Raw genomic sequence first — 12,056 nt, 5'->3', positions numbered from 1 at the left:
CTTCACAGCTGCAAACCTGGTCCTTCTTGAGAAGCTATAAGGATACCTTATGACTTCCATACTGAACCCCGGGGATGGTAGGTGGGCCGTCATTACAAGCTTGCTGCCCCTTTGGGGCCCACCCATGCGGGAAGGTGGGGAAGGGGCAGGGGAAGGGGGATGGGCAGGAGTGCAAGGGAGGGCACACCAGCTTACGAACAGAGAACAGAATCACACAACAACACGGGACCAATGGACTCCAAGACACACTGACAAGACAGATGGACACGGACGAGACATAAGATCGCTACCAAGAAAAAAAAAAAAGAGCAAAAAACTGATAAAATAAAGTAGATACATAATGCTGAGGCTGCCAGAAGCAGCCGATGGTATTGGCATAACTCTTCCAAAAAGAAGAAATTATAATCCAACTAAAAAATAAAATTAAAACAATATCTCCCCAAACCATACACTACAGACTTGTTTGGTTAGCCTGAATGCGTAGCTCTGATGAAACACGAGATGGCGTCATCGCAGCCCATGCACAGATTAATGAAGGCCATGGTTAGTTCAATCAGCTGAACTACAGCATGCCACAAAAATGATCTTGCACTGACCCAGAAATAAAAGATACAACAGATATTCTGCATTGCAATAAAATTCTTTTTATGCCATCTGCAGTTGGTAGGGAGTTTTTTGTTTGAAGAAATTTTCCTGGGAGAATACAGGGGAAAAAGGGATTATTTTTTTCCCTTCTGGATTTTTTTTCTCTGAAATTAATAAAAAATAAATAAAAAAGGGAAGAGAAAGGATAGAGACGGTTTGAAGTTTGAAAAAAAGGCAGGGAAGAAAGAAAAGAACAAAAAGAAAAAAGGGGGAAAAATCTTCATTCTTTTGCACACAACTTTCTTGGGATGCCTTTTTATCTGAAAATGTGGATATTTTAAGGATGGCAAGAAAAGATTTTGTTGCCTTTATTGGTTTGCAGATCTGTATCTCTTTTTTGAGATGAGTAAATCACTATTGTGTTGGAAGAACTCCAAAAATACAAACTGAAAAGCACAGCAATGATTTTAAAAATTAAAAAATAGCGGTATGGCACCACTGCAAGCCAAAATAGGGAAAAAACATAAAAGAAACTAAAATATCAATCACCAAAAATTCATGCGGCACAAGATGAGGTGAAACGACAGAAAATGTTCTTCAAATATATACAATATATCTATCTATATATATATACACAGAGCATGTGTGTACATATCGATGGATATATCTGTATAATTTTTTATTCTCCCTGGCCCACCCTTCCCCAAGGATAATTGGTAGATGAAACTACTGATTAAAAGTGAATAAATAAAGGAACAGAAGAAGTAAAAAATTCTAAAGAAAAAGAAATTAACGTGCTTTGTTCACCAAGAAATAACAATATCATGCATCTGTCCACATCAGCGGATGCCAGGGTTAGATGAAGGCATGAATTTCTGTGTAAACATGTGATTGGATGATAGGGGCTATCGCTGATATTGGTCATATATATTACTTCAGTATATGCACATATAGATAGGTACATATACATATATACACACACTGGGTATAGTGCATATATAGATAAAATATCCTCATGGGTGGGGCCTTTGGAGCTTACATAGGAAAAAGACCAATATGCTGAAAACCAAACTCAATAGAAAATCCTAACATAAAAAAAGAAAATAAAAATTCCTGCAAGTCATCTGCATGATTGATTGGTAAAACTTGTTCTTTTGCTTTTCTTTTGGCCATAAGACCACAGCTAGGAAATACCATCAAACAAGCGTTGCTACTATACCCTGGTAAGTCTGCCGCAGAGGAGTCTCTGTCCTTGGGGCCTGTATGGTATTCAGCCTCTCATTCCTCCTGGGGAATGGGAAGCCTGCTTCTCAGCGTACTCTGAAACATGCACCCAACTTTAAGGGTTATTTCTTGTTCACAGCGTGCGACATGAGGCAGAACTCCTGCTTGACGCAGGGAGAGACTGGGGATTACTGAGTACTGGGTTTGTCATTGGGGACCGTTTCTCCAAGGAAAGCAGTGAAAATCCCCTGGGTGCTTCAAGCGGGTTGGCGCAATTTGTGGAGGATGAGAGACAAATCAGCACTTCTCTTGGTTTCTTTAACCAAGGTTTTTTCACTTCCAGCATATTGCTTTTCAGACTGCGCTGGCTGCTTGCAGACTCTTCAAAGAGACAGTCTGCTTGTTTTCTGCAAATAAATCTTGTGACCCTGGCAGACTAAACGCACCCTGCTCTGCAGCAGTGGACGCTTGATTGTTCTAACCCATAAATCAGGAGACTGGAAGTGGATGGGTGCAGGCCAGCAAATGATAGATACAGATAGCATACCTATAGTGTATGTGTCTCTTGTGTATGTGTATATGCTACAGAACACTGTATAACTTTCAGCACAAAGAACCGTAGATTTTGGCATTTCTACCAAGTGGGTTTTTTTTGCTGTGTCCAGTCCCTCATGGGAAAGGCTTACCAGTCTGATTCCACAGCGTCAGCCTTATGATATTTTAAGCTTTCAGGGAAATGAAATACAAGGAATAAATTTCCCTGGTGGGAAAAAAATTAACCTAGGAAACTGAGTTGGGCTGATAGGAAGGAAAAGCTGGCAACTATGCCAGAGAAAAATCATAGGCTGTGTCCAACCAGGGAGCTAGAAGGTTTAAATCATACACACCATTTCAAGAGGTTATATTACAGGATTTGGATTTTTTGGTAAGTTTTGGGGTCCTACTGTTTTGCCTAGCACAATAAACATTCTGGGCTGCAATTCCAATCAATTGCCCAATTATCAACATTTAATCTCAGTGGTGCCAGAGGATTATACTAAAGGGTATAGGATTATACTAAAGGGTACTTAATGGGAACAAGGGTAATGGTGCTAGTAGACAACAGCAGCTATCAGGAACATAATTATAATCCTCATAGCATTGAGGTCTGAACTGAAGGGGTTCTCTCATATACTGGAAAGAGATAAATGGTTTCCTTATTCAAGATGGCACACTGCTTCCTAGTTAGGAGTAAGTTGTTTCCCTTACCTATCAAAATACTGCAACAGTTTGTGTTCAAAAGTGCAGAGTCAAGACACTGGGCTCAGCTTTCAGGAAGCTGAATATTTAAACCTCAGATCTCCCCAAAACAGGCCAAAACAGATTCCTGTACTTATACCTGATAAAAGCATCATGTTTCTGACACAGAAACTGAAAGGTTTTCAAGCATGTATTGGGACAAACAATATTTGCACAGAGATAAGAGAGGGACTGTTCTATGCATCGAGTTATTCAAGGCAGAGGAACTGTTTTGTGCTCTGCGTAGCATTTACAGTAATTCATTCTGGGAGGTATTAAGGGTATTTAGACTCTTGTGCAGTAAGATGAATACCAAGTATTTTTCATTCTTGAAGCTACAAAGACTTCCTCTTCATTATGTAAAATAAAGATGAATTTTAGATTCATAACTGTCATTGTCACCACTTGTTAGTATAATTCCTGATGCATATATTTTTACAAAGAGGAGCACTGTAAGCTGCAGCAGTCAGGACAGAATTTCTGTGGCATCTCTTGGTCTCTAAACAGGGGGYTCTACTCACTCACTGGCTGCCCAGCAGAAATCATTTCTGCAAGTGGGACACAGAGGTGAAACCAGCCTGCTACAGCTTGAAGCTAGCCAGAAAAAACCCAAAGGAAGCAGTGTGAGGAAACTTCCTTTGCACTGTCTTCTTTTAAAGAGATGCACGTATTCGCATGCAGATGGTATGCTTACTGAGATTCAGGGTTTGGATTCAACACACAATCAGAGCTAAGTGGCAGTAAGATCTGGCAAATAGTTCTCATAAGGTATTTATCCTCAAATAGCACATGATTTTCTGTCTTTTGAACTATCTTTGAGCACACTGAAACCAGAATCTTCAAATGGACTCTCTGATCCAGGACCAAATCCAAAGTAATATTTTTAGATCTAGGGATTGGATTCTGACCCATATGAAATCTGAAAGCTTTTGATTTGCAGGGTGACATTCTCTGCTGCCCTTGTCTTGGTTATTGCACAGCAGGTTCATAGTGATGTATACTATATCTCACAGCTGCAGCAGTGAGTTCAGCAACCTTTGCATTACTGGACCATAGCACTGAGAGTGATGGAAGGCCAAGCCCTGGTGTTTGGCAGAAACTCAAGAGCTTTAAAAGCTACACATTATCAGAGCAACAAAAAGGGTCCTGCACTAGGCTATGTCATTTAATTTTCAATTTGCTGCAAAAGCAAACAGGCAAGCCAGAAAGCAGTGTAAAATACACTGACCTGTCAACAGAACAGGAGGAAGCAACTTTAAATGGGCCCAATTAAAAAAAACAAACTCACACACTAGAAAATACAAGCAAAATAGTCTGGCTCTTTTCTTTCTACAATGCACACATTTAAGTACCAGATCTTGGCATATGGCCAGAATCCTGACTTGGCTGGTGAAGTGGAAAGGCACAGATATCTGCTTAGTGAACCCAGCACTGCCAGATTCTCATAAACCAGGTAAGATTGCTTTAGAGCTCACAGTGGAACGCACTGTGGAGAGTGCTTTGATATCAGATATATTAAAGACACAGTTCTACCTTCTCTAGACATAATGGGAATGATGATATTAAGATAGACAAAGAAACCTAAATGAGGAGCATCATAAACCTGTTACCTTTTCTTCTTAGCATGAAGGAATGAGCTAAGTTTATGCTTTAGGAGGCAAAAAGGACCTGCATGCCCCTCCTTCTTCTGGTCACTTCTGGTGCGGTAAAAAATACTGGGTGAAATTTTCAAGAGCATCTAAGTAGCTTAGGAGTGTACCTTCAGTGGATTTTCAGTGAATCATATTCTTTTAAAGGGCAGATATTCAAATGTATGCAGGCACTTAGAGGCAGACAGCGCAATGCTTAGCAGGATTTTCAAAAGCGAGTCATTCTTATAAATCCAATTTGTACCTGTTTGTAGCCTTAGCTTTTTAAATGTGTCAGGAAAGAGGTATTTTTAGCCTGGGAAAATAGGCTCTTGAGTCACTCTGAAATTTCATGCTAAGCATCCTGTTTTACCACATTTCTCCTCAAACTTTGATTTTTCCACTGGCACCAAAAGCTGAAAACATTGCTATTAAAATTTACAGCCATTGAAGTAGCTGTGATTTCTGTGTTGAAACATCAATGACAAAAACATACAAAAGGAGGAGTCTGATAAAGATCCCATTTCCTCCTTTAATTGAAATGCTTGGCAAATAGAACTAAAAGAAGCTGAAGTCTTGAAACCTGAAGCTTTAGTGAAATGGTTCTTACCCATTCATTTGCATATCAGTTGTGGTACATTAGTCCTTTTAGTACGGTCCTATAAAACTCATGCCTCATTTTCATAATAATCAGTGTGCTGGTGTTTGACTACTGCCTTTATTTAAGATCCCAACATGCATCCCAGTGCCTATACTGTTTATGTTCCACAATCTAGTATTATTTGGACTGCTGCTCTGCCAGGTGAGGAGCTGAGAAACTCACAGAGATCTGTGAAAAAAGAGATGGAAGTAGGCTGAGCTATTTGTTAGCATCAGTCTGTGTATCAGTGCCTTCCCTGCTATCTCCTGGAAATGGAGAATTCAAAGGCTGTTAGGCTGTGGAAGTTCCCAGCTACAAGGCAACGCCAATCGGAGGTTACTGTAGACCAAGTTCTACCAAAAAATGCAGGCATAGTATGACGAGTAGAAAATAAATATGAAAGCACTAGCCTTAGGTGAATTTTAATGTTATTACTGTATTCATCAAATAGCTTCAGGAAACTAGGAACAGAACATTTATAATGCTTTCCGGGGATTTTTTTAAAGTAAAAAAAAAATTATCCCAAATAATAAAACAAAGCAAAAACAAACAAAACAAAAATAAAAAATAAACTATTTATATGTTTTGCCTTTAAGGAAAAAAGATTCTAACCGATCTCCCTCTTTTTTTTTAAATGTACACAGAAATTCGATGATATCTGTTCTCTATTATAGAAATGCTTAACTCATGGCAAGCCTCAAAAAAGAAGACTTGAAAAAGCCTGTAAGAAATAAAATAGACTGCAGTTGCCTGCTGGATATCACATCATATATCTCACCAGAAAGAAAAGCCATCAATTTATCAAAATGTATCCAGATCGAAAGGGAGAAGTTGAGTCAGTTCCATATGGTCAGTCCTTTTGACTCTTTAATGGATACATTTTGAAGCATCACTGCAGATAACATGGCAAGACCTACTACTAATTTTGTTGTGTTAGACCTATGTTTTGGTGCTCTCCAATTTCTTTGGGCACACGGAAAACAAAATTAGTATAAACATATTACCATGTTAACTGTATCCCAAATCCCATGGACAAATGTATACTTCTACAGTCCATCCTCAGAGCGACTAATGAAGATTAAATAATACTAATAATCCATTGTTCTTTCACTTTCATGTCTTTCATATGCTTTAAACATTCACCCTTCCCACTTCACAAAACTTTATTATTTACTGCATGTCACCCTGATATTTTTGCCTCTGCACTGAGCCAGTGAAGTAACTGCTGCACACGTTAACTACTAATTAGCTGGGATCAGTTTCAGGAAGTTTGGCTTTTTATTAAAACAGCTTTATACTAACTAAATAGTGACTACATATTTATGTTTTGCTGTTGCCAAGTCCATGGGATCTGATGCTTGGCTGTATAGTTTTTATTTTATATACAGTGTATATATACATTATATATACACACATATATACACACACATATATATACACATATAAAAATATATATGTATACATTCACACACATATAAATATATGTATGTATTGTTTTTTGCAAATGAAGTAAGAAAGCAAGCAAAACAAGACTGACCTGACTTACCTGTACTGGGCTCACAGTCAATGAAGTCTTCATCATCACTGGAACATTCAGCTGATGAGACAATGTCATCTGTTGTCTGGCACGCCAAGGAAAGGAACAAAGCAAACAGAGAAAAAAAATAAGACACTGGCTAGTAAAGAGGCTGTTACAGAGGCAGTGAACTATTCCAGAAAAAATGTTTCAAACTTGTATCTTTTAAAATATTTAACTTATACCAAGCATTGCAGGTATGCCTGTGTAAATACGCCCTCCATGGAGCTGGATTCCCCTCTTGGAGGAATAGCGCTTACACCATGCTGTTGAATATTTCAGGTGTGCACAGGTGCAGCGCCCCTGCCGTGCTGTTGAAGTTAGCAGGCAGACCGTGCTGTGCTGCTGAATGCCGTAAGTACAAGGGGCTATGACACCTGCTTGGCTGGCAAACCCTCCTCTGGCAGCCCCAGCACCTGTGTCCGGCTGGAGCATGCTGGGCTCGTCAATAAATGCCAATGCCATGTAGGGCCAGCCAGGAGGCACCTACTGAGAGACTGAACATATGAGGCATGTTCAGGCTGAACATGCTTTCGGCAAAGAAAAAATGAACGAGATAACCTCAGATAATAAGCATCACCCAGGCAGCTAACAGGACTCTCTGTTATGTTGCTAAATGCATCACCCTCTGTCAGGCTGCCGTACTTCCCGCTCCGCTAATCATTTTAGGCAGAATTCACCTCTTGGGCTGGAAATCTTTTATATTTACCCAGCTAGTGCACATCTGTTGCAGTGTGATGACCTGCTGCAAGTTTCAGGCATGCCCAACATGCAGCTCAGCCTGCTTGCTTGCCAAGTGTTCAGGGATTAACCTGGGTGCAACTGGACTGACAGGCTGGAAAGTCTGGCTCCGAAAGGCTTAAACCAAACTGCCTGTGTGTGACCCTTACAAGTTTCAGCACATTCCTCTCCATTTCCAGCTGGTGATTTTTTTTATTTTTTTTCCTGCTGCTGGACTAATTAATGAGCAGCATGTACTGCAGCATGTTAGAGAGAAGTGTAATGGCGTCTCTTCCCAGCAGCAACTCCTGCCTTTAATTGCTGCAATTAGTTGAATTAGTAATGTGGATCATTAGGGAGAGTCTGTGGCAGCCTCTGGACACAAGTTATAACGTTCCTGCACACAGTACAAAATTACCCCAGCTCAGCAGCATCAGCTCAAACTACAGATTCTGCTGAAATTGTCTCCCTTAACAATTTCTCCTTGCAGAAAGCTGCCTATTCTACTAAGCAGCAGGATCAGTGGAATGACTCCTGAAACAAAACAACCAAAATGTTCCTTGCTAGGTAGGAGATACTGGTCAAATCAGAGCTCCTTGAGAGCAGGGCAGCTATACTTGTATTATACATTGTACTTTGGTACTCCAGGTGAATACTACTGGGAATCTCATATCATGACAAGCCTTTCAAATCCTCATTCCTGAAAAAGACTCCCCAGCTTCAAATAAGGTCTCCTTTATATTTTTAAGTCAGCTATGACTGTCTCCAAAATGCTGAGTGCTCCCACGTATCTTTACATATATGTTATGAGGTCCTAATCTTTTCTTTAGCCTCTTCTGGTTTTAGTGCTAGCAAGCCCCTCTGTCAATCGTGAGACACTTCTGGCTCTCCCTCGTCTTTGGTTTTTGAGCTAGGTATAAAAACAGAATCTAGCCATCTGTCAGAAAGACCAGACTCAACCTAACATTCCTTTACTCTTGATTTTGGTGATTTAGAGTGAGCCAAGAAATAAAAATAGGACTCGTGGACTACAAAGAAAAATTACAAAATAATAATTGAATATATGCAAGAAAACAGTCGTGAAGTAAGGGAATCCCCTATTATGTTATTTAGTCTTGCCCTGGCACGGCCATTTGGTAACATTTCTAGGATGCAATCTTGCAGTAGTCTCGTGCTTAAATACTTTCATGTGGAGGCAAAATTAAAAGGAACTGAAGGTGATATGTACACATACTGCTGCCTTAGGAGTTAACAATTTTTTTGGCATCTTCTTCCAGTCACAGAAAATGGAAGAGCTTTCATTGACATCCTTGTGCTGACCTCTCTCTTAAAATGAACTGTCTTTAAAAGTTTGTCTATTCAGCAAGAGGTCAAGCAAGAAGGAGTGCACAAAATATAAATTTACTTTCTATAATTCTCTTTGTCCTGTCATATATATTTTATGAAGCATTATTTATCCCAAGGACACCAAATGACTTTATAACTCATACAAACAGTGATCACATCCTCCAACAGTGAAACACAGCTGTCCCTTACAATAGAGAAACTGTTTTTTAATTGCACCACTGTCAAGTAATTCAGCATAATAAGTGAACAAAACTATACTGCAAGAAAGATTTTTAAGCAGGTGAAATGTAGCTAGCGAAACTGGAAATGTATATTACAGATGCCCAAAACACTCGTAAAACTTGTACACTTGTCAAATATAATACTCCAAACAAAAAATAAAGTATCCATCACTATTAAAAGATGCTGCTTAGACAGTGCTAAGACTCTTGCAATTTTTTTTTTATTTCCGATTTGGATGTAGAGCACATGGATTTGGTTTTGCTCATAGTTGAAAATTTGACAATTCACAACTAGGATCTTGTAAAGGAAAAGCAATAATTTGCTTGTAGTAGAAAATAAACATGAAAATTACAACAACGCATGGTTGTCACTTATCAACTGATCAACCCATCTATGTACCCACTTTCTTGCTCACATCTAAGGGCTTCATATAACATTAACTTGTAATCACATATCTGATACAATATTTGTATAGAATAAGAAGTTGTCCTATAAACCTTGTTTTGTCCTCTTTCTGTTGTTAGAGACTTCATATGAAGCCAGAAAGGCAGCAGGTTCAGAACAAACAAAAGATGATATTTCTTCACATAATGAATTTTTTTAAACCAGGGAACTCCTTGCAACAGGATACTGGTGGGTGGTAAAAGGTTAGATGCATTAAAAAGTGATCGGCCAAATTACAGGTAGAAAAAATCCATCCAGAGCTATTAAATACACTGCAGTTAGCTTGGAAAGGCTCCGTGCCACAGGCACTGCAGACCAAAGGAGTATTCACTATTTGCTTTGGCCTGTTCTGGATGCTTTCCCTGAGCTCCCTGCTGCCGGCAGCGGCAGCCACAGGGAGCTGTGCTAGGAGCCCGTGGTGCCTCCCAGCCGCTTGCACGCGGCACTGGCCCTGCAAGTTGGTCGATGCAGAATTTTGACACAAGCACGAGTTCTCAGCAGGAGCTGCAAAGTCACGAGGCCTGGCACTTTTTAATCTTCTCGTTCAATTTCCCATCCAATAAGCAGCTTAAGGACAGCAAATGCAACATATTTTATGCTACATTCTTTACTAGCTGTTCTAGGCTTTCTTCTATAAAATCTGCATGTAGCTTGTGTTGGTTCTGAAAAGGGAAGGGCATAAACAGCCAAACTCAGACAAAATGCAAATGTATGGTGTGCAATACTCACCAACCCTGCCAGCTCTGACCTGTATCTGCACTTTTCCACAATTGATTCCACACGTGATTCTATCAATTAATCTCTGTCCTTATCTCCCCACCTCCATGGCATACTATTTCCCCTTATATTCTAGTTTTTCTTGCACTGTGGCTGCTGATTGTTCCAGGCCAGCGGTTTTGTATATATAAGAATGAGTGCTAGAAAACAGAGAAACCTCCAAAAGTAGTGTTAGTGTTTAGACTTAAGTCAAGGTCAGTAATGAGATTTCTAGAAACCACATAAGAGATAAGTACACTAATCTGTCTTGCTATTTCATATCTGGTATTTTTAATCTCAGTACTTTCCATCACTCTTCATCACTAACTGATTTTCTAGTCCCATCACATATTGGTTTTCCATGCACCTTCGGCTCAGATACCAACAACTGAATTATTCCAAAGGAATAAAGTTATTTCAGAGAGAAGCAGCAGCAAATTCCTTACAACAGAAACAGAGTTGAGGAATCTTCCAGAAGACAATAAAATCTTGTAACTGGAATCTGTCGCTTTTCCTACCATCCCAGAGCTGAGAATCTTCCCTGGATGATTATTAAACTTCCCCAAAACAGCACAGCCTAGTGAGCAGCGACCCCAGAACTCTCCCCACCAGCTCTCAGCAGCAGCACCTCACTGTGAGGCATTAATCAAAATCAGCTATTCCATTTCTGGTTTTCTTTCCCCATTTTTGAAATGGGGCTGAGTATACCCACCCATCACCCCCAGGGGGGATAAGTGGATTCATTCTTTAATGTCCATTCAATGATCTGAAGATGGTAAATGCTAAATTTTCTTATGCATTGGCAACATGATGGAAATGAAACTTCTCCATATACTATGATGGAAATGATGTTTGTGTTTTCATTGGAGAGAAACACAAGAGAGAAAATATTTTCTATTCTATATATTAGCTAAATTCTATATTAAAAGTAATAATTCATACTATACTAAAATATGTATTTCATTTTTTTAAATCCGAGCTTTGAAATTGCTTGGCCCTGTATTAAGGGCCATAAAACTAAAGATAGGTATTATAATAACTTTCAATAAAATATCTCTCTGGCAGGAACCCTTTTTATTCCTTCCTCTGAAAGATTTTTTATGGCATTTATATTATTATTTTTTCTCTCCCTCTCTCCAGTGTTTAATGAAATTGGTTTGGAACAAAACTGGGGTAGGAGAAAGTGCTAAACTCTGAGTCCACCCTGGAGGATTTATCGGCATATTTACCTTTAAATTTTTTCAATTTCACTGAATTGGCTCCCCATTCCTTTCAATAAATTATTTGTTCTGTAATCACCTCCTTCTAATTTTTCAATCTAAGGGCCTCTTCAATCTTGCCATGGTGATGGTTCTGCATCTTTGCTCATTACTCTATACATCACTGGTGTGGGATGTAAAGTGTAAGGGAAGTTGGGATGACATAGCAAGACCTGGTTAAGACAATTCCATTCCCTTCCAATCTTTCCAAGTGCCCCAAGTCCCAATTTATGCCTTAGATTCATAACCTTTGCTCCTTTGTTCTACACAAAAAGGCAGGTGCTGAATCTTCCTTTTCTCCAAGCACAAAGTTTTTTCGACACCTTGCTCTTTGGGTGCACCATTATTTGATAGAGATTAAGCATACTGGATAAAAT

The 12,056-nt window shown here is 39.3% G+C and overlaps 1 protein-coding gene across 1 annotated transcript in view; it reads right to left on the bottom strand.

Annotated features, from left to right (window-relative positions):
* The window catches only part of LOC112974807 (neurexin-3-beta-like), a 173,972-nt gene that overhangs the window by 34,126 nt on the left and 127,790 nt on the right, over window positions 1-12,056 (bottom strand). Inside the window, exon 6 of the mRNA XM_026084155.1 lies at window positions 6,902-6,977. Coding sequence (XP_025939940.1) covers window positions 6,902-6,977 — 76 coding nt within the window. The remainder of the gene's footprint in view (window positions 1-6,901; window positions 6,978-12,056) is intronic.

This window comes from Apteryx rowi, unplaced genomic scaffold, assembly GCF_003343035.1.
Source record: "Apteryx rowi isolate R43461 unplaced genomic scaffold, aptRow1 scaffold_627, whole genome shotgun sequence".
In the NCBI taxonomy this organism is placed as follows: Eukaryota; Metazoa; Chordata; class Aves; order Apterygiformes; family Apterygidae; genus Apteryx; species Apteryx rowi.
The sequence above is the reverse complement of the archived record's forward strand: the minus strand, read 5'-3'. Positions and strand labels throughout refer to the sequence as shown.